Source organism: Chelonoidis abingdonii, chromosome 16 (assembly GCF_003597395.2).
Source record: "Chelonoidis abingdonii isolate Lonesome George chromosome 16, CheloAbing_2.0, whole genome shotgun sequence".
Classification (NCBI taxonomy): Eukaryota; Metazoa; Chordata; order Testudines; family Testudinidae; genus Chelonoidis; species Chelonoidis abingdonii.
The window spans coordinates 24,505,533-24,529,011 of NC_133784.1; the positions used below are offsets into that span (position 1 = coordinate 24,505,533).

General features: G+C 44.7%; 1 protein-coding gene across 1 annotated transcript; it reads left to right on the forward strand.

Moving 5' to 3' along the window:
* Positions 1 to 13,436: 13,436 nt before the first annotated feature.
* Positions 13,437 to 22,734, forward strand: DUSP7 (dual specificity phosphatase 7). Its single transcript, XM_032805825.2, has 3 exons — positions 13,437 to 14,324; positions 17,372 to 17,800; positions 20,341 to 22,734. The coding sequence occupies exons 1-3, from the start codon at positions 13,910 to 13,912 to the stop codon at positions 20,646 to 20,648; spliced, it is 1,152 nt and encodes a 383-aa protein (XP_032661716.1). The 5' UTR covers positions 13,437 to 13,909; the 3' UTR covers positions 20,649 to 22,734.
* Positions 22,735 to 23,479: the final 745 nt, after the last annotated feature.

Genomic DNA, 23,479 nt, shown 5'->3' on the forward strand with positions numbered 1-23,479 from the left:
CGGCAGTCCCTGTGTTTTTGTCGCTCCAAGCAGCGCCCCGAATTGCTGCCGGGGGCCCTTAGGGCAGCAAGTGCATTTCCGCGGTGGCGGCAATTCAGTGGCAGCTTCTATGTTTAGCTGTTCATGGTGGCTTCAGCTAAACATAGAAGCTGCCGCCGAATTGCCTCCACCATGGAAATGCACCTGCCACCCTAAGGGCCCCCAGCGGCAATTCGGCACCCTGCTTGGGGCGGTGAAAACTGTAGAGCTGGCCCTGGGTAGAAAGCTGAGATCTAGCCCACAAGACTTGGATTGTTATGATGCAAAGAGTTCTAAGGCCCATATTGCAATCCATGGGAGTTAAAAGGTGTTTAGGCCTGAGGATCTGGGCCTAATATACAATGTGAGAAGTCAGACTGTATTGTCAGAATGTTCCCCTGTGACTTTGAAAACTAGCAGGTAACAGTTTGATAAGATTTTTTAATACAAAAGAGAACATGCTTGTGATGGCTCGGTTTTTTGCACAACCTAATTCTGGTTAATCTTACGAAATTGCTGTATCAGTGAATGTCTCAGTGACTGTGGAGTCAGTCATGTGTTGTCAGGGCTGTGTCACATGTATCTCCCAGACCAGGGACAGTGGAGGGTCATTAAACCTTGATGGTGCGCATTGATGTGGGATTGGAATGCTGGGGGACAATGGGCACATTTGTTACACTTGAGTGCCCAGTCTCCTATCTTAAGGACCTCCACAATGTATGTTGCTATGCTGCCTCTGCAGAACCAGTGCACCCCAGTTCACTGATTTCACCTCAGTTCATTGCTCTCCTTAGCACAAGTCACTAAAGACATGTCTATACTTAAAACACTGCATTGGTGCAGCTGCGGTGCTCTAATGAAGAGCTCCAGGATGACAGGAGAGAGCTCTCCCATTAGCTTAGTTAATCCCCCCCCCCCCCCCCGAGAGGCAGTAGCTATGTTGGCGGGAGAAGCGCTGTCTCCAGGGGGATTAATTTGGTATAACCACATTGCTCAGGAATGTGGATTTTTCACACCTGTGAGTGACGTAGTGACACCGGTACAGGCCTACAGTGTAGACGGGACCTTAGAGAGGCTTGTAGTAAAACCAAATTGAAATGTATTTAACAGAGCTTGAGATAACAATTCAGATAAAAGCAAACAGGAGGACTGGGAAACATAAGGTTACAGTTAAAAGAAACAAAACGTAATCTGTAGCCTACACTTAGTAACCAGTTATTTTCCTGTCTCCTAAGCTATTTCTCACCCACTGGCTAGTTCTTGCAGCACTTGTCCAGTTCAGAGAATTGGGACACACTTCATGAAAACAGCTCCTGCTGGCAGACTCACTCCTCCGTAAGGGGTAACCATATGGACCATGTCTTCTCTTATCCAGCCACAAGCCATTGCCTCTCACCCCAGAAGGTCCCCTCTTCAGAGAACTCCCCGGGGGTTCATTTGTCTTGTAAATCTCCAGCCTACTGTAACCCCAAAACCCTTTAATGCCACAGGCAAGGGGTTTACAGGAGTGTCCTGAGCCTGGTATGTACATTCTGGTTCACCAAAGTATGTCACATGAGGTCGGAAATAAAAGCTGGGGTCACTCTTGTCATTACTATCAGTGTAAAATGTCTGTACAGATAAGTGAGGCGTTATGTGTATATGCTGAAAATACGTCCATAGGGTCTGGGCCAAGGTTTGTGCCCCAAGCAGAGAGGGACGAACAGGTTTTCTGTCAAACAAGAGATGTTTATTTACCTGCCTCTCTGTTGGGATGTAAATTAAGCATTGTAAGCTAATGCAATGGATGTCCTTTGCATATGAAGTCAATGGAGAGTTGTGAAGTCAAGAGGGAAGCGGCACACAGAAAAAATAAGCCACTGCTGGTTATCCTGTCGCTGAGGACAAACCATGAACTTTGGGGGGAGTGGTAGATGTAGAAGGCAAAGAAGACCCCTCCCCCGCTTTCCTGCACCTAGGAAGTAAACAGGCAGTGCGCTTTCATTAATGAAAATGGGATGTCAGCCAAACATGGTTGAAAATGCTGCAGGATTCTGGGTGAGAGAAGACAGGAGGTTAACTGATTAGTTACATTTAGCCTCTAGAAAGCATGTTATGATTTGGTTTTGTATGTAGCAGTCTTTTTCCAGTATTCTGACTTGCTATTTCTTGAATCTCTGAGGAAAAAATGTATTCTTGTTTTCACTATAAATACATCAGAGTGTTGTGTTTTTAAGTAAAGGGAGCTGAATAACACAAGCTAGTGTGAACTATTCCTTGGGGGACAGCAGACTTGGTATTTCTGAGGGTGGTCAGTGGATAAATGGCAGAAAATTTCAGAGGGACTCTGGAATTGGCTGCCTCTACTGTTAACCTGCAAGGTACAGTAATGGCTAGCACAGCCTAAGGAGCTGCCACCCAGCTGGGCACAAGCAAGACTCTCTCATGCTGGAGGCAGGGTGTGAATAAGGTGACTCTCAGTTGTGGGTCCCTTGAGAATCATTCCACCTGCATCTAGTCCAGACAGCAAACACAGGTTGTCTCCATTGATGTCCATCCTTCTTATGTTGATTGAGTCAGCTGTCACACTTGCCTTCCTCAGGGGATGTGTTTCTGTTGCAAGTGAAACCTAATATCCTACATGTTATGAAGCTTTAAAACTGTTTCCCATGCAAACATCTTGCAATAACTGACAATCAGTTAGTTCTTTGCTTTTGGTGGAGACCACACACAACCTCCTCTGAACTATTAAGATGGCTGGACATATTCTAGGAGAAATCAGTGTTTTCCAACTGTGATTGGCTGCCCCAGGGTGTAACCTGGATCTGGGGTACCACTGAGTCCTCTGTCTTATCAATCTGGGTTCCCTCTCACAATGTGACATTGTGGCAAGCTGCAAAGCCCCCCAAGCTTCCCCTCACACAAACATCCACAGGCAGGGGCTGCACCACGCCAGCCAGTGCATGAACCAACAATAGATAGGCTCCAGCCAATTCCTCAGAGCTCCTCAGCCTTGTACTGCTGTCCTGTCCTGGTCAAAAGCCTGACCAATATGAATTTATTACCCAGCCACCCCTCCCTCAACGTGGAGAGGAATATGCACAAGCCTTTGTTAACTGAGCTGAGATTTTCCCACAAGCACTTCACTCAAACCACTTAGGTAAAATATAAAATAAATGTATTAACTACAGAAAAATAGATTTTAAGTGATGTGACAGATGTACAGATAAAAATTACCTAAGAAATAAACAAAACTGCAATCTAAGTCTTATACACTAGACAGGATTTGAATCAAGCAATGTTTCACCCTGTTAGATAGTACAAGCAGTTTGCTGATGTTTCATACACAAGCAGGGCTTTCTTCTGTCCTGCCTGGGACCAGCACTCCCCTCCCCCCCAGTTCAGTCTTTGTTCCACTGGTGTTCTGTTGTATGGGGTGTGAGGCCAAGCGATGATGTCACTTCCCCCTTTCATATCATCTTCCAATTCACTGGAAAGATCTTTTGCTGTGATATAAGTTCAACAGCCTCATCTGGGTATGTGCTATCCCTGAGAGGTTTCCATTGTTCACAGTTCCTGGGGCAATCCTTGTGAGTATTTGTATTCTCCTCAATGAGCCATCAACATTGTTTGGCCTTTTTATTGTTGTATCTGAAAGGCTGCTTGTGTGTGTTCCCAACCTCATAACATGTTTCAGTGGAACATATGTAGCAAAACTTCATAACTTCACTTACAATGATAGCACATACAGCTTAACCAGATATTAATTACATCAAATCAAGACTTTTAGAATGATACCTCACAAGGCATACTGTGTACAAAACATATGATTTATGACAGTGGTGAATATGGGGGTGCCAGGGTGTTGCTTTGGGGCACAGAGTGTCCACCAACCTCTCAGCAGGAGGCTGGGGTTTGGGGATTTCTCACTATCCTGTCAGGAGAACAAAGATCAGTGTGAATTCTGGGTTTTAAAAATATCACAGTTCCTGAGACATTTAGGGGAAAGGCAGAGGAACTCCGACACAGAAAACTTGGGCTCGGGAGAGGAACAGAGGGATATGTTTTTGTAGCATAGGTGTCCTGTTTAACTGTGTGACCAGACATGGAAGAAAGAAACTGCCTGCAGAGGAGAAGGCACGTGCCGGAAGGGAGCTCTTGGGCTCCACAGAGGACTCTGCTTGAGCATTCTCTAGACCTCAATCAGTGAGGAAACAGAGGCAGTGAAATGCGTATTGATGTTTATGATATTTTCTGGATCTGTACACTGCTTGTTTTAACTGACGTGATGAGTGTTTCGTTTGGGGAGCTTGTATGAAGCCTCTGTTGGCTTTGAACAATCAGTTGTCCTTGAAGAGGTGAACTGTAAATCCAGAGAGCCCACAAGGTTGCAGCTCTGTGAAAGGGTGTGATTAAGCTACTGGAAGGTCTCCACTTTTCCTGGGGTAGCTGGGCCATAAGGTCCCATTTCTGCGAAGGGTAATAGAGAGGCCATACCCAGGAAGGATGCCAGTGAGATCAAAGAAAGAGGCTGGAGGCTGCTCAGACCAAAGGAAGCTTAAGAGCACATGGGCCCAATGTAGCGGGACTCATACAAAGCAGCCAGTTGAGTGCACAGCAGCGGGAGCTGACAATGCTTTACAAGGCTTAATAGAAACAGTTATTGCAGAGTGCGAACATTCGAGGACCTAGGCAAAGGAGAAAAGACATTGTAAGAGGAGAGGTGAATGGAAACGGAGAGCCAATGAGAAGAGGAGAGATATAAGAAGGCTTATGGTAGTGATTACTTAGTGAATATCAAGCTCTTATATAGACCTCTTTCTCCATCAGTCTCAAAGCACTAGCTAGCAACCAGATTACAAGTCTTTAGGAGAACCTGGGTATGTAATCTGCTTGTTAGCCCATGTTGCCACATCCACACTGCCATTGCTACCTGTGTGGGATAGGTTAAAGCTCATATGGGCTATTGGTACTAAAATCACATAGTCACTTGCAGTGTAGATCTACCCTGAAAGAGGATCCATGTGCAAAATAGTGGGATAGCTCGTGAACCTGATCACTGCAGTTCTGTGATGTTGTTCATTGTGTCAGTGCTATTGTTAGAGAGAGAGAAGTCTTTTTTTTTTTTTAATTTAATTTTTTTTTTAAATTCAGAGTTAGACACTTCAAATCCTCAGGAGAGGTGGCCCACCAGGCCAAAGCAATCTGACATTTCCATGGGGCGGGTGAAGCTAATGAATCAGGATAGGGGCTGCAGTGCCAGCTTTCTGCTGAATAGATATGAAGGCAAATGTAAATCTTAAACTTTTCAGGGAGTATTTTTACCATAGCTGAACATTAACATTGATAAAAATAGTCACAAATTAGTGCAGGGGTGGAAAGCAAGGCTTTCTACCATTGAAACCAGGTATACGTTTATCTATGGCGTTAACCTCTTGTATGCGTTAGTAAAAGACAATGTAAACTGTCCAACCTCTGCAGTAATACTTGCCCTTCCACAGCAGAATCTCAATTAAGTAATTATATGGTAAATCCACAGCAAATTAAAGGAAACTGTTCTTTACTTTGTAGGAATTTAATGCTGGAAGGAGGCTGCAGTGTCAAATACTGCAGCTGGATATAAAAATGTGTATAGTGTCCTTTAATCTGCAAATTTTAATGTGTTTGCAAAGGTGGATAAGACATGATCACTGTTCTAAAGATGGGGAAACTGAGGCACGGAGCTTATGATTTTGCTCAAGGCCACATAGCGCATCAAAGGCAGAGCTAGGAATAGAACCTGGGGCTCTGGACTGAGTGCCCTGTCCAAATGCTGTGTCTCATATGTAATGCTTCAGACTGTCAGCCAGTTACTGAACTCTAACAAATATTTTCAAAACTGCAGGGGGCACCAGGGCTCCTGTGGGGCTGATGCGCCAAGTTCCCCCACCCCACAGCTGAATCCCAAAGCTCTGAATGGAACTGGTTAGAAAGTGGGAGGGAACATTGCAAAAATTTTCAATTACCTCAAAAATGCTCTCGTTTCAAAATTTTTGAAAAGAACTGATATTTTTTTTGCTGGAATTTTTTTTTAGGAGTCCATTCCCCCTTTTCTCACCCTTTCTCTGCCCCTTTCCCTCCCTCTTCCCATTTTGCCACTGGAAAAAACAAAAAATCAAAATCAAACCCCAAAATGTTTGGCTTTCACTGAAGAAAACTTGGAAAATTTTGGAAAAACCAATGTTGTGCATAATGTCTTTTCATGAGACAGGTCCATTTTTGATGGGGGGAGGAGGGGAAATATTTGTAGTCTAAAGATTTTGACAAGCTCTAATTACAAACTTCTTTACTGTAAGAGTCATCAAACACTGAAGTGATAAACGACCCCTGAAGTATACATTGATTCTGCAGGATTTCAATAATGGCACTTCACAAGAGTACATCTACCCATGGGTCACTTCCCTATTGTCTTCACTTGCTTCTTGTTTCCGACAGGCATTAATCTGATACCAATAGACAGCAGCATTCTTCACTACTAAGATTTCAGCTACTCCTTCTGCTTGATCTTGTGATCAGAACTTTATCTGAGAGCAATAACCACAGCAGAGACAGGGATCAGAGCGTTTCAGGTAGGCGTTTGCGAACAATACAATTAGCTCTTATACTGCCATAACTTAAGCTTCTGATGTTAGTCTCTAACATCTTGAGACAATGACCCAAATGAAGGGAGACATTAAAACACAGAGGGGAAAGTTTTTTGAATAATGTGGAATTGATGCCTTTATTTTGTAAATTGCCAAATACATTTATGTCCTCATGAGACTGAGGTTAGAGGAAGAAGGATGGGTGAAGGAGATAAAGTCTGAGAACATGGGAAGGAAGAAGAGAATTCATGGCACAAAAGAGAAAGCAAGGATTATCAGCTACCCTGCAAGTGAGGAAATAGATATCTGAATTCGCAGCTAGTGAGGCAAACCCTATAGAATAACCGACAGCTTTCCAAATCTTGTACTGATGGATATGGAGTAGGGATACATGCTCTTGTTTTTCAAGACACCAGCCAGCTTGTGAACTCTAGGATCAAGGCTGGTTTCTCTGTACCAAAGATAACTTGATATATGAGAGGCAGCCCAGAATGTGAGGAGTTAGATGTGATAAACAACAGGAAATAAGGTAGTTGAAGGGAGTTGAGAGAACAGCACTGGAAACGTCAACAGAAGGGCCTGGGATGGAAGGGCTGGCAAACCAGGCTGGAAAGTCAAGTGGGATCAAGGTGCTTGAGCAAGCATTAATACGTCCTCATTTTCTGAGGAGAAACCATGGGGCCAGGTGTCCAAATATAATCCAAGAGTGGTCTGTGCAGGCAAAATTAGAAAAAGACTAGGAAAGGGAGTGGTGTGTTGCTATTGATGAGATCAAGAACATAGGTATTGGTGTGGATGGGGAAAGATGAAAATAAATATGAATATGGGATCCAAGGAGAGAGAGGGAGAGAGAGAGATGAAGAAAAGAAACTTTCAGAAGTGGGACAGCCTCTTGAGTGAGACACTAGCATACTAAAACCACTTGGACAAGCTTCAACAGTCCAACCAGCAGCTATAGTGATACATACATACAGCAGTTACTATGCTATACTCTCCTCTCCCAGCTAAAACACAGCTTGTCCTCAAGTGTGAGGGATTCTTAGGAATATAGTCCAACAGTCAGGAAGTAGCCTGTAACAGCCTATGTACCGACATCACAACTGTGGCATCTAAACCACACATATGACTAGATGAACATAAACGAAACATCTGAGCCACTATTCTGTTCCTTATTCTATCCAGTAAAAATACACACACACACAGATTCAAGGGGCCAAATGGATGAGAGGGGGATCATGAGTTAGGTCTCTACAAATAACCAAACCCACTCCCCTCTCTCTGGCTGAATTCCTCCTCCACAAAACAGCCAAGAAACGTGAACAGCTGACTCCATGGGCATCATGGCCAGATACTGGTGATCTCTCTAATCTCTCACCAGTGAGATCATGCAGGAATCAGAAATATATCTGATCATGAGTTTCCTCAAACTGGATCATGGGGAAGTCAGACACGGCTTATGTAGGTCTGACTGCCTGCTCTACCTTGTCTTATTCATGGTAAAGGGGACATGAGAGAGAGTATGGGTTCCTCTGTGTGTGTGTGTGTGCAGGGCCAGCGCTTCCATTTAGGCGACCTAGGTGGTCGCTTAGGGCACCAGGATTTGGGAGGGCAGCATTTTGCCGACCTCGGCGGCAATTTGGCGGCGGGGGGGTCCTTCCGCGCTCTGGGTCGTCGTCGGCAATTCTGTGGTGGGTCCTTCACTCGCTCCGGGACCCGCCGCCGAAGTGCCCGGAAGACCGGGAGTGTGGAAGGACCCCCCCACCGCAGAATTGCCGCCAATGGCCGGGAGCGCGGAAGGACCCCCACCTAGGGCACCAAAAACCCTGGCGCCCCTCGAGAGAGTGTGTGTGTGTGTGTGTGTGTGGTAGTATACAGAAATCTGCAAAGAAAGCTCTGTTAACTGATGACATTAGCACCGACTATCAGTGATTTCCAGCCGACCCCCGGCCAGCAGAAAAGCACCCTGTTGGAAGAAGTGATTATCTTGATGCACTAGAAACCAATGTAATCAGCATTTTCTAATTACTGACTCATGGGGGCAGCATTCAGACAGACTTGCACAAAGTTGCCTCCTTGCATTCCCCGGGCAGAGAGAGGCCATGACTCAATGTGAGCCTGCCAAAAGGACAGGAAGCTGAGCAAGATGGTGCTCTCAGAATGAAGAAAAGGAAGCTCATGCTTTCTCAATTGCCTCTGTATTTGCCTCTTACTTTGACCTATGACTATACACTCAGCTAAAGCCTTCTTGAACTGGGCTCAGGCATCTCTCTCAATATTCGAATGCACAAACGGGGGGCCAGAAATACCAAGCAACATCTAGAAGTGAGCTTTGGCCAAAGTTAATGGACCAGCTCCCCCACTGTCCTGCCCATTGTATAGTTATTAACATCAATGCAAAGTGGGTGGAGTTGGACAAAGGTGCAAAGCTCTATTAATGACTACCTAGGATAATGGAGAATCAGATCCACTCAGTCCATCCAGATATTTCTGGATGTCATTTTTTTTTTTTTTTTACTTAACAAATGCTTTCGATACAGATATCCTTTCTTTGTATGACGTTGCCGTTTCATTTATGAATTGAATGGACTCAAAGGTCAGCTAGTTTACAAGTTAGTTTCACAGTGGCTTGCAAGTACAGAAACATCCTGTTCTGTAACACCAATATTTGTAACTTCTTACAGCAACGCTACTTACTGAATCATAATCGTTTCCCACAATAGCCAACAGTAAAAATACACAGGGCAAGGGGAAGTAGACTACCATATTTTGTTCCTCTTTATTAGGCCTTTAACTTACTGATACCTAGAGCTGGTGCTGCGCATAAGAGGACTAAGCAATTGCTTAGGGCCCCAAGCAGCAAAAGCCTCCCCCCCCTTCATTTATTTTCATATGAACTTCCATGTTTTAGTATTGAGATGGGGGGAGGGAATATTGCTGCTTAGGGCCCCCAAAGGGCTGGCACCGCTACTGCTGAAAATAGATCATATGTATAGTTCTTGTTCCCACTTAATGAGTTTTGCAATGGGACTATATACACGTTTAAAGTGCTTTGCTGAATCAGGATCAGAGTGAAGACTCAAGTTCTTAAAGATCAGCCAAAGAGGAAAGAGCATTTGATAGGGTGTTGTTTTTTTTTAATTTAAATCAAAAAGAAAAGACAATCCTCCTTAAAAGCAACCCAATGCATGCCTTGAACAAAGTATCAATGACAAATGGGCACCTCAGAAAACTGTAAATCTCCAGCATATGTAAGCAACTACTGTACCACAAGGGCACTGGTTAAACTAAAGTTCCAGTTACAAGCCCTGACTTTGGGAAAGCCTAATCTGGAGTGCTTTCAAGATCTTTTCAAAGACAACATGATGTTTGTTGCCAGTCTGAATAAAAAGTGTATTTTTAAAATGTAACTTAAAAAAAATGAGCTCAGTGTCTTTTAAAATCTAAGTATTTATAAAGGTCTGAGGTCCAGTGTTTTAAAACGACAGTTATTTTTCTATGATATGGAGGCTTGGCAAAACATAGGGGTTTTTCTAAATGTGATTGTTTTAAAGCTGATAAAAATGTTTTTTATCAATTTAAAATTTTCACAGTTGCGGGAGGTTTAGACATTTATTTATTGTCAATAGACACTGAAAGTCAAAAATTTAAAACTTTATAACCATTAAAACACAGATTGTCAACATTACATATCAAAATATAGAAAGTAAATATCCTTAAATCAAAGTTGTGTTTTTCTTTGCTGATCTGTACATTTCAATTATGAGCAATGGGGAATATTTTTGTCATCATGTGTAAGTCCTGTGAAATCAGCATTTACTGACTAAAAATGGAATCCTTCCAAACTTGCATATACAGCCCTGATCTTTTACTCTCCTCTGCATAGATGACCCTCCTATGGATCCTCATTGACTTAGATGAGATTCTGCCTGAGCACAAAGATCTGTGTGCATTGATCACATTGCAGGGTCAGAGTCTATCTTTCACATTATTTGCTAGAAAAATGTAGAGTATTAGGCTACTGCCAACAGAGATTATGTCCTTCCAAGGTTTAGAGGGTCTGTCCTACACTCATTGAAGTCAATGGGAGTTTGGAAATAGACTATGAGAGAAGAACTGGTCTCTATGAAAACAGAAAAATCTGTTTGTTTTTTAAAATACTCCTACATGTTGAAAAGGAGAGACTTGTCTAATAGGTAACCGGAAGACTTTACACCAAACACTGAAAGCTGGAGGGAACAGAGCAGTCATCCATTAAAAAAATTGACAAAAAAGAGGATAATTCTTCCAATTGTTTTTACATTTTGAAAGTTCAATATTTCAGTATGCAAGGCTCATTTTTATGCTAGTCCATGCTGAAAAGCAAGACACCCTTCTAATCTAAAAATGTACAGGGATTCACATCTAAATTCCCATTTATTTTCAAGTTAAATAAAAAAATTTTATAAGTTCAGATGAGTCTGGGTTACGTTTTAGTTTGTAACTACACTTCATGCTGTTTTTTTTAAAATTAGAATAGCTGAGTCTCTTTGCACCTAAAAACAGAATTACTTTAGAAAGTCAGCTGAATCTTTATTGTTCACTTTAATAATTTACCAATTAATTTTTAAAAACCAGCCTGAGCACAAGAGATCAGGACAGGCCTATATTTTTTTAAAAGGGACAGAGATTCCAAGCTGTTTGGGACAGGATCTGTCTTTACTCTTGTGGCTTGGGGAGCGTCGACTCCGTGATTAACACAATGTAATAAGGAGAAATCGTGTTTGCTTGGCAGTGTTCTCAGCTCAATGAATGTGCCTAGCCAGGAGTAGCTGCAGTGCCTAGGTCTCTCCAGCAGCCTCGCTAGCACCAGTGTCCTAATCCTCCCACTGGTATGTGCTGGATGTTCAGCCTGAGCAGAACGGGTATTAACCTTGAGCACGGGGGCTCACAATGGAGGAAAATGACAAGCCCCTTTGTAGTAACACCGCCAGTGCGGCTTCTGCGGCTGCTTTGATCAACTGCATCACAGCCCTGGCCCCTGCGTCCGCGCCTCCTGACATTCGGCTACAGCTCTACCTGCGTCTCCATTCACTTCCTCTGAGCCTGCTCCCTTCCCGCGCTTTGCAATTAGCAACCTGATACACCAAGTTCCAAACGCCCCGCCCCTCTTCCCCCGGATAGGGCCTCTCGCGTTCCATCGCCGCCCACTGGAGCGTCTCATTGGCGCCGCGAACAAACGGGAAGGGAGGAGGGAGACTTTTTTTTTTTTTCAAGCGGGAAAGTCACGTGGAACAGCGGCTCCGTCAATCAGAGGCTCTGCTTGTCAAGCTGTTTAAAGGGCCAGTGAGTAGCCCCAGACACGCTCACTGCCCGGGACGTGTTGCTGTGTGGTCTCAGCACTGCTGGAGCGGTTTGTCTGTGGAGCCGACCGTGTGTTTAATTTTTGTATCCAAATACCAATAATGCACGAGGAAGTTCCTGCTTCGAACCCCTTGAGGACGTTGTAATGCGTCCATTCTGCCAGGATAAGCTGAACCGACCAGTGGCAGCCAGCCCCTTGTTGAGTTGTGCAGCTTGAACACAGAGAGCATGTACCATTGAGACGTCCAGCTTACATACTGCCCAGCCTGGGGTACGCCAGCCCTCAATCGCAGGGGGTTGGACCCGATTTTCCACTTGCTGGTGTTAATCAGGAGTGACTCCACAGTCAGACTGGTGTAAACCTAATTTCTAGAGGGAAATCAGACCTGCTCTATTCTGCCACGAAATAGGGATTGCTTCACTCCGCTCTGTCATATTACAGAGCATCACTTGTGTGTGCTGTATGCTAGCCCTGCGTGTGTCTTGTAGCTCAGGAGAGGTTTGGAGCAGCACAAACTCTGTGGTGGGTTTTAGAGAACAAGGGAGACTGGGTTTTGGAAGAGCCCTAGCTCCAAGCAATTTAGAGTGTGCGCAAGGGAATCAGAAAAGTGCAGTGATGTGCAAGGATCATGACAGAGGCTGATTATTAAGAGTAGAGAGAGTGAAAGCACAAGAGCCTGAACTGGTGATGTGCAGCAATCTAATACACCTCTACCCCAATATAACAGGACCAATATAACACGAATTCGAATATAAATCGGGTGAAGCAGCACTGGGGGCGGGGCTGCGCACTTAGGAGTATCAAAGCAAGTTCAATATAACGCGGTAAAAATTTTTGGCCCCCAAGGACAGCGTTGTATTGAGGCAGAGGTATATCTATTGGATTATTTCTGATTCCACTATTCTGTATTTGAGAGAGATACGATGATATATAGACTCAAGTCACCCAAAGTGACTGAATTAGGTGCCCCTTCCTTCCTCTTGTCCTTTGTAAAAGAAGCTAGTTTATTTTTCAGTACCTATTTAAGGATGAAAACCTCTGATTAAGATCCACTACTTTTCCCACGGCTGATCTACTGGTCTGTCGCTGTTTTATTCCAGGATCCAGTGGTGCCCTTACCCCAGCACCTTCCCATTGATGAACAACGGGAGAAAGCGGGTCCAATAAGCTCGTGTCTCCATCCTGTGACATGTACTAGTTTGTTTGCACTGAAGTGAATGCAGGCAACTAGCTGCTCTAGGCTCAGGCACAGAAATATTGCATAACTCTGTGGAAATGCCTCACCTAAAATAACCAGTGGGTTCGCTGTGCTCTCTAAGCTCTACTTAGGATCCGACCCTTCAGTTTGGGGGGCAGGCTGCACTTGCAATCGATTTCCCAGGCATTGGCAGCTGGGTAGATGTGCGCCTGGAAGTGTGGGAGAGCCCCGCGTCCCCTTTAAGGCTGGCCTCTCTACCTCCCCGGTCACGCCTCCCGGAGCATGACACGCCGCTCCGATAGCGAAGCCCCTTTTTAATTGAGGCTGTCAGGCAGCAGAGCCAGCCCGCGAGGATAGAAAGCTAATCGACCGTGGCGGTAGCGTCTTTGGGGCTGGAGCGATAGCGGCCAGGCTGCCAGAGAGAGAGGGCAGCCCAGCAACCCGCAGCCAGCAGCAAGCGTCCACCTCCCCGGGGTGGGGGCAGGAGCAAGGCGGTCCCCCTCCCACCGCTCCTGCGAGTGGAAGGCGGCATCTCTGCTCGAGCAGGCTCCCCCGGAGGGAGGCGAGCGGGTCTGGCAGCCCTGGGATCGCTCTCGCCTCCCCTGCCTGCCCCTCTGGCGCCCGCTGCCTGCGGCTCGGTGGTGCACTGGGAGTGGACCGGGGGAGGGAAGGGGGCCTTTCCCTTGCGGCAGCGGCGGCCCGTGTGCTCCCTTCTTCGGACCTGGGGGGCGCCCCTGTCCTCCGAGCCTCATGAAAAATCACCTGTGGGGCAGCTCCCCCCGGGCTCCCATGGCGGCGGCGGTGCCGTGGAAGAGCGTGGAGTGGCTGCAGGAGGAGCTGGAGTCCGGCGGGGGCAGCTCGCTGCTGCTGCTCGACTGCCGCCCCCACGAGCTCTTCGAGTCCTCGCACATCGAGACGGCCATCAACCTGGCCATCCCGGGCCTCATGCTGCGCCGCCTCAAGAAGGGCAACCTGCCCATCCGCTCCATCATCCCCAACCACGAGGACAAGGAGCGCTTCGCCAAGCGCTGCAAGGCGGACACCGTGCTGCTCTATGATGAGGCCACGGCCGAGTGGCAGCAGGACAACGGCGCCCCCAGCTCCGTCCTGGGGCTGCTGCTGCAGAAGCTGCGGGACGATGGGTGCAAGGCGTATTACCTGAAAGGTAACACGGGCGGATCGGTCCCTATCCCAGCCCCCCTCCCTTCCCGAAAAGGGGCTCGCAGCTCGCCCTCCCTAAGCTCGCCAGCCCCCGATCTGCCTCAGACCTCAGAGCTCCCCCTCCAGATGTGATCACAGATGTGTTTCCTTGGCGCCCCCCCCCCCGACTCTGTCCAGCTCCCCAAGTGCTTTGCAGTTTGTACCCCCCCACCCCAGGACAGATTTCCTATTTCAGGGTTTTCTTTTTCCGTTTTGTCTCCCCTCCCCCATATGCCCTCGATTGGCTCTGACTCTCCTCTGAGGAGAAATCGAGACTTTTTTGTGGGGGGGAAGAGCCCCCCCCGAGGATTATCTTTTTTTTAATCTCCTGTCTGTGGAGGGGGAAGCCGAGTAGGATGTGATTTCAGACTCGGAGCGAAAGACACACACACACACTTTTGCCTAGGTAATTTTCTCCTTTGCTAATCTTTTTACAAAATGGTTCCGTGTGCTGGGAGAGTGGAGAGGTTGGCCAGATCGCCCCGAGTTCTGTAATTGTGTCTTGGAAGCGGGGAACCACCACCCCTCCTTTGCAACTCATTTGGGAAGCAAATTTACCCCTCCCCTTCTTCCAATCCAGAGGCTATAAGAGAACAGAGGGATTCCCCTCTCTTCCTCCAGAGAGCAGGGCAGAGTGAAAGTAAAAACGTAGCAGATTCCTTTCCCTTCCCTACCCTTAAGGATTCGCCCCTCATCCATTTCTTTAGTCCACATCTGATTCCTGCTGGAGGGAGATAGAAGCGTCTTTCTTCTCTTATCTCTCAAAAGAAAACTGAGATTGGCACCGATCATGTGCAGTCTATGTCCTGAACTGACCTGCAGTAATTAGAGCAGCCCCCCAAACTCACCGCACCAAAGCAGAACTTTATTATCCAGCAGAGAAGAAGGGTGGAAGCAGGATACCCTGGGCATGAAAACAATAACCCCCGCTCTCATGTGTGCCGCTGACTGGCTGTAGGAACCATTTGGGGACACACGGTTTGCCCCCAGAGTATTTTTAAAGGCCTGCCTCCGGTATTCCGGAGTGGCAGGACCCCTTTATTGACATTTACCCAGAAGAAGATCTGACTCTCTTCCCCATAGACTAAAACTTAATTGTGTTTCTAAAAAAAAAAAAAAAAGTCAACACAAAACAAAGGTAAAGTGGTCAGAGCTTCATTTTTCAATCAAAACAGCTCTTGGCTCCCCCCTCATCTTGAAATTCCTAGATCCAGTAACCTCTGTGGAAGAGCGGATGTTTCTTGTACTGATTCCTTCCCCCTTTGCGTCTGAGACATGCACTCCATTGATGTACACCCAGGGATATCTCAGAGCACTAGGTTTGCACCCCTGGATTCACTCTGTAGGAGTGGGAGGGTTCCTGGCTTTCATTCTCTGGATGAAAACGCAACTCCTTGTAGCTTCATACTTAAGATATTGATTTATTTTCTTTCCTCCTCAAAATGTCTCAAAGGCACCCCCCAAAACACTGGTCTGGTTAGACACCCTCTCTCCCAAAGCACACCCCATTGCGGTCGCTGGGCGGCAGGGTTGAGGCAGAAATGGTAGGTGAAGCAAAAGCAAAATTGCCACTTTGAACCATTTAAAAACACATTTTTTTTGTTTCCTGTAGAGGAGCCAAGTGATCTGTGGGGGAGGGAGGAGGTGATCAGGCTCTTTGGAGTGCATGGGAGGGGTGGAGAAATGGATTATCTGTGGATAGAGCATTTCCTTCTTTCTAGCATTTAGGTCCACTCCTAACTGAAATAAAGGAACCTTCCTGCCGATATGTTCCAGTCATGGCTCTTGATCTGATTGTGGATCTGATCTCTTCCCCTTCCTGATGAAATCCCTTCCCCTACCCCCATCTCTCTTTAGTGTTATCTGATTAGCTCTGTCACTTGCTTTTTAACTGCTCTCTCCCATAAGGAGGAAGGAACAGCTTTGAAGTTACTTTTAAGCCATCTTTAATGGGGAGGGGAGGAGTTAGATTTTCTCTTGCTCTCTTTTTTTTTCCTGGGGCCTTGGTGGGAAATGTTTTCAATTAAAATTCCAAGATAGCTTCTCCATGTTGTCTTTCTCTATTGGGGGAGGGAGGAGGAGGAGGAGGAGGAGGGGAAGAAAGAGTCCTGTTTTCATGAATGGATGTGGCAGGAGCTGTCTGTTCTAATCAATGACCCACAGTCACAACCACCCAACCCACTAACAAAATTTCCAGAAGGCTTTCTAATGACATCCACTGTCTGCTTTGGAGAATGAGGTCGAAACTCCTGTTTAATATATCTTAAAAAGAAGATAGATTCTCTTCCCCTCCCTCCTCCCCCCCCCCCACTTTCCGTCCCTTCTTAAGCCCAGGCACTGAAGAGGAAATGGTGCTGAGAAATTGGCATTTTGGATCCTCTCAGTGTCATGTTTGTATTTTTATATAAAATGATACTTTTATTTCAAAAAATTCTGTAACAAATGATCCAATGCAAAGTATGTCTGTCCCGTACAGCTTAGAGGTTGGAATCAATCTACTGTGCAAAACTCATGTCATTTTAACTGTTTTTAAAGTGAAATTTTTTGTAGCTGGGGTTTGAATTGTTTGACTGGCTTTTGCGGCTTACTTACATGTTAAATAGCACATAGCTCTTGTGTGAGCCATCTCAAACGGAAAAAGACTTAAATTATTAGAAAACTAAAATTTACCAGCTTTGACTCTGGTGAAAGCCAGCTCAGGTTTAATGAGTCTCCTGCCATTGATTTTTAAATGGGAAGTAGATTGAGCCCCTACTTAGCAATTCTGCTACCCATACTCATGTACTGTACTACGTTTACTTCAGTGGGACTGTTTGCTAGGTAAAGTGCTACTCTAGAGGAGTAAGGTTAGCACAATCGGGCCCATACTCTGCATTTCAGGGATCTGAATTTACACTGTCTTTTTGCTAGGAAGAAACAAAGACCAAAGTAAATTGTGTTTTGCTTACTTTAACTCACTCACTGATGCAAGAATCTCTCATTTTAAATAGTAACATGCCTTTTTTTCCCCAGGTGGCTTCAACAAATTTCAGACCGAATACTCTGAGCATTGTGAGACCAACCTTGACAGCTCCTCACCCAGCAACTCTCCTCCTGCATCTGTCCTTGGCCTTGGAGGACTAAGGATTAACTCTGATTGCTCTGACGGCGAGTCTGACAGGGAGCCAAGCAGTGCCACAGAGTTGGATGGGAGCCCAATCCCTAACAACCAGCCTGCCTTCCCTGTCCAGATCCTACCTTACCTGTATCTGGGTTGTGCCAAAGATTCTACCAACTTAGATGTTTTGGGCAAATACGGCATCAAGTACATCCTGAATGTGACTCCCAACCTGCCAAACATGTTCGAGCACAACGGAGAGTTTAAGTACAAACAGATTCCCATCTCGGATCACTGGAGCCAGAATCTCTCTCAGTTCTTTCCTGAGGCCATCGCTTTCATTGGTAGGTCTTGGAATTCTGCTGTTGGCAGAACATTCCTTTAGCAATCGCAACTTGAGAATGCAGCAAGCTACGTGCTGGAGCAGTCACCACTTGTCTGTACATGGATGTAAAAGTTGTACAATTCTCAGATCAGATGTTAGTCACGTGCAAAGATCGAGGCACCCAAAATCAATTGCTTTTCAGTGTCCAATCTGAGGTACTTTTTGAAAGTGTCTCATCTTCAGTATTGGTGCTGACCAAACCAGTCTCCTTTAAGGCATCTGAAGTTGGGTTCCCCACAACTGATTACTTTTAACAATCTCCGCTAAGGGGCCTGATTCTCCACTGCCTCTCACCTTACATAGGTATTCACATCTGTATAAAATAACTATACGAGGCAGTGGAGAATCAGGGGCACGGTACCTTCTTATTTTGGGAAATGAAGACTGACAAGAAATGCTGTGGTTTGACTGATGTTTGTAGTTGCCTGATCTCCATACTTGTAGGGAGAGCCTTAATCCTTACAGAGGTAAATCAGAGGACTTGTCTACATGGGGGAAATATACCGGTGTAATTATCCTGTTATACTGGTATTCTAGTATAACACAGGGAGTTATAACACACAATAAAGCAATACAATCATACTGATATAGTTTATACTGGTAAATTTCCCTGTGTGAACAAGTCCTAAGACACTCTTATTAAAGGTCCTTGCAGGACAGATCCTTTCCCAGGATAGCTTTAACATCCAGAAGTGCTTTTTGTTCTGTGGTAGATGATGGTCAGGCTGAATAAAATATGTGCTTCCAGTGTGCATGTCAACTATTCAGTGATGGTAGTCATTGGCCTACTAATACTAGATTTTTATTAGGATTGAATGGCACAAGCAGCTGTCCTCATTTAACCATTAAAAAGCTTTGATATCTCTAGGAAATGAAGTGATCCCCTTGCCTTCATACCTTAGGCTTTGTAAGGAGCCTAGGTGCTTCTGTGTTGACTGTGAGTCCTTAAATGGAACAATACCATATTAGAACCTTGACTGCTTTGCAGCTATATTGGAGGAACAAGTTGTCATTGCTATTTTTTTTTCTCTCACTCTCTAATAGCACAGTTCCGCTCAAAAGCCCAAGGGTTTAGCAAGGTGTGGGGATGCTGTTTCACCTTCCTTGGTGGATGCATTGGGTTCCTGATGAGCTGTGGCATTTGGGTTCTGTCTGCTACAGTCAATTCATATTTCTGTGAACACCAAACTTGTGCTTTGTCTTTAATGTCAGGAAATGGAGGATTACCTCAACCGCTTACTATAAAACCAAAACTTAGAAATGGGGCTTGTCTCAGATGAAAGACACACACACTTCAGCGAAATTCTGAAATTGCAGGAGCAGCAATGCAATCTGAAGACTTAGTGTTCTTTTTGTCTTGTAGTTCCTCACACAGTAATGGGGGCTAGGAAGTCAAACCTGAGGCTTGTTTTTAATTTTTGTATCCTCCTCTCTGCCCATCCCTCAGTGTTGGAGTACTTTTTTTTTATTTTATTTTTTAAGCTCTGGCTTTGAATAGAGCAGGATTGGAGGTTCCTTTCTCATAGTACCTTTATTCTTCAAAGCCAAGCTCTATGGCAAATGACTGGTTTGAAAAATTGTTCTGCACAGAAGTAAACTTTGCAGTATATATTTACGTATGCAGTGTTTTCAGCGGCATTCCTCTCTCTCACACTCTAATGCCAGTTCATGTTGTTCAGGCTCTGAGAAAGGGACAATACATCTCGGTTCTTCAAGCAGTGGCAGCAGTTGCTGAGAGAAATTGCAGTTTTACTACAAACTATCTTTCCTTTTCCCTCTGCCACCATGTATCTTGATGGATTCACTCTAGCACAGATCTTGCTATTGGGAAGTCTGTTTCCCCAACTGCCACGCTTAAAAAACAATATCACAATAATTAAGTTCCTCTATTTTAAAGTTCACTTGGATCAGTTTCCACTGTACAGTACTCAGAAAATAAAAATCTTAAAAAAAACAAAACAAAAAACCCCACCTCAGTTTTTCTGATTTTTGATGTCATGTATGGTCACAAGACTGGTTAGACTTCACAACTCCATCTTAGCACTGATTGATTAATATGAATTGTGAGAGGGGCGTGGTGCAGGTCTGGGTGCCAGGAACTCTGGAGTTGGAATTTCAACTCTGACACTGCCTCTCTCTGGCCTTGGGCAAGTGACTTAACTGCACTGGTTTCTCCCTTTATGAAATAGAAAGCAATAATACTAACCTCACAGAGGTGTTGTAAGCTTTAATTAATTAATCTTTGTTAAGCATGGGGAAGCTGAAGTGCTAAGTATGACTGATTGCATCGCTCGGGTATATTGTCAGGGTGCCTGATTTTTGAGGAGGAAAATATGCGGAGTTAAATTATGTAGTATTCCTCTGAACTGTTGGAGCAGTGGATCCATTGCTGGTAATGACCTGGTTCTTAAAGGCTGAAGCTGCCATCTAGCCCTGCTCCAGTGCATTTTTGCTACAGAAGTCTAAATGTATCCTTCTTTTTCCCCCTCTTTGTTTCAGATGAGGCCCGTACCAAGAAATGTGGTATCCTGGTTCACTGCCTAGCCGGCATCAGCAGGTCTGTAACAGTAACTGTTGCCTACTTGATGCAAAAAATGAACTTGTCCCTGAATGACGCCTATGACTTTGTGAAAAGGAAAAAGTCAAATATCTCCCCGAACTTTAACTTCATGGGCCAGCTCCTGGACTTTGAGAGGACTCTGGGGCTTAACAGCCCATGTGATAACCGCTCCCCCAGTGAGCAACTGTACTTCACCACACCCACCAATCACAACCTGTTCCAGCTGAACACCTTGGAGTCCACATGAAGGGAATGTTGTTTGGTTGGGAACTCGAGTCTTGAATAGCTTCTGTTGAGCATTTCAAATATTAAAAAAGTATGTATCTTGCCAGGCAGCCTTGAAAGAACTAGTTTCTCCAAGTAGAGGTGTCTGATCGCTGCTTTAAAAAGGCTAAGGCCATTTATTAGTATCCTGATGCTAATCAAAATGGATCAAAGAGTAGTCTCTTTACAGGGGTTATTTAATATGGGGGATCTCGTGGCGTTCTGAGCGCAGCTGTTACCGGCAATAACTGCTTTCCTGGGTGTGTTGAGACTGGTGAACCACACACACTCACACAAACATACGCAAAGCTACTTACGTGGTAGGTTGTTGTGGAAAGTAGAGGAGACTTACGCACTTGGCGACCTTGAACAAAAGATGTTGGCCCAAGACTATTTTAAAACCCATGTTTACTTTTTTTTTTTAAAAAAGGCAATCTTACTCTCTGAGTCTTGGGCTCCAACTTGTTTTAAATATGTAAGTTCCTAACTGTTTGTACAGACGAGGTTGCAAAACCAGTATTTTATTCTGTTCTCATTTGATCTTTCTTCCTTTTTCTTTCTTTCTTTTTTTTTGATCATATGTTTATATTGACCAAATGCATTTTGCACACTTTGTGAAGCCTTGAGACATCCTGGCATATTACTGGGTACACCCCAGGAGAGACACATGCTGCTGTTGTTGCTAGCATCTGGTAGGAAGCTTTGTTATTTGTGAAGGCCAGTTGGTCTTAACCTGTCTGCCACTTCCACACACTCAATCACAAACTGCACTGAATCAACAAAGGTGACTAAGCTGCAAGCTTTTTTTTAAATACCACCCCCGCTCTCCCACCACCAAAAAAACGCTGTCTGCTGTTGCCAGAGGTAAACCTGGTGTGGTCTCCAGAGTTGGTAGAAGCATGTCTGAGGCTAGCATTCGTTCTCTGCCGTAGGTCGAATGATGATTGGTGTCACCCAACTGGCCTGAAATCATTCCAGCTTCTGAAGTAAAGAAAGTACTTGTGATGTTGGCACTTATCTGGCACACTTAATTCTTATGTGTGCAGGGGTGGGAATTGAATGCTACTGGTACTCCAAAAGACTGGAGCAGAGCAAAGTTTTTGCAGTATGACACTGCTGTGGAGTCATGCGCAAACCATGGAAAGGGAGTGAAAATGTGGGAAATAATGACCAGAACGTTGTAAAAACTGGCAAATTCCAAGACTCTAAGAGCGTTCAACGGAGGTTCTGATGGGTTTCCTTTTTTTTGAGTAACTTTTTGCCGTGCCTTCTAGAATAAGAAGACTTGTTAATGTTTCTGGCTAACATTTGGCAAAGGTCTCGTACGTTGAAGTGGTACTAATGTCTTGGAGGAGGGCAGAATGGATCTGGAGGTTTCTTTTATTGGCTGCAATGTAGTCCTTCGCGTCTCTCCACCTCCTTATCCACTGGAACTTTCACGTAACTAACGCAAAACAAAAAAGAGAGAGCCACGGAATTTTTTTCTAAATATCCAGGTTTTTGTATTTTTTTTTCAAAAAAATAAATAAGAGAAAAATAAAACCCTTTATACGGAGGAATGTTCGACGCTGTCACATCATGACTTTTTTTTTTTTTTTTTTTTTTTTTTGGTTAAAGATGTTACCAGAATGTTGGAATGTTTTGTTTTTTGGTTGGTTGGTTGTCTTCTGTTTTTGTTTTGTAACAATGTTTGGTTTGAGGGTCATCAGGGAAGGGAGAATGGACGTAAGTATGACTGTGAGTGAGCGAGCAAATTGAAAATATCCTACTTGCATTTTACCTCATGGAGGAACTTTTTTTTTTTTTTTTTCCTCCAGGGATTGTTTTTAAACAGTGCATCTGTATTGCATTACAGCTAAGCTGGCTTAGAAAGGCTTCCTGTGCTGTAAGTGATCTGTCTTCTTCAAAGGAAAAAGATACATCCTCTGATTAATACAAATGAGAGCTTGTTAGCGAGGGATGGTTTTTGCTTTGAGTTATGAAGGTAAATTAATGACCCTATATATATACTGAACCAATATTGGGACTTCTGTTTATATTGCAAATAAATATTATTTTTTCTTTAAAAACCATGTTTCTGTGTCCAGTGCTTGACTAGTCAGCGAAACCTGACTGTATAAGGCTGAGCTGTTCTCTTATCCCTTTTTATGGCCCATTTTATGTCTTCCTGAGAGCCATGAACAGCACTTTCTGGATTGTGTTCAAGTGTGGTGTTTGGTTTTGTGCACAGTGTAATTTTTGAGATCTTTCAGTAATGGGGGTGCTGGTGGGGAGAATGGGGACTGAATACACCAGAGAACAAAGAACAGCATGAGATGGGTGCTGGTTTTGACCCCCTTGCAACTGCCACCCAAAAAAGCCCTTTGTTCATAAGGCACATGTGGCTTGGGGAGACACCTGGCCCTTGCTAATAACCTCTATAGTGGATGTAAAGAGGCTGCTTTCATTTCAGTGGAAAGTAACTTAGGGCCTGAGTCAGCTGGAATTGTAGGTGCTCTGCATTTTTCAGGGTCAAGGCCATAGTCTCCTTGATACTTCATTTGGTATGCTGAATGTTATGTGAAATCAGGAGTTGGGGAGAGGGGAGCTCGAAATCACGACGTGTATGTCTTAGTTACAGCCCAGCTGTGAGGGCAGAGCTCTAGGTCTGGTACATAACCACCTGTTACAAGAGTCTAAACTTTGGTGCATGATTCAGATTTGTGACTTGGGCTATGCCTAATGCAGGGGTAGTTGTATTTCAAAAAGGAAGTGATAGATGGGTCTTTACTCTGACTCAGTGGCCTGATAGCATCTGTATACCTAGAGGAACAG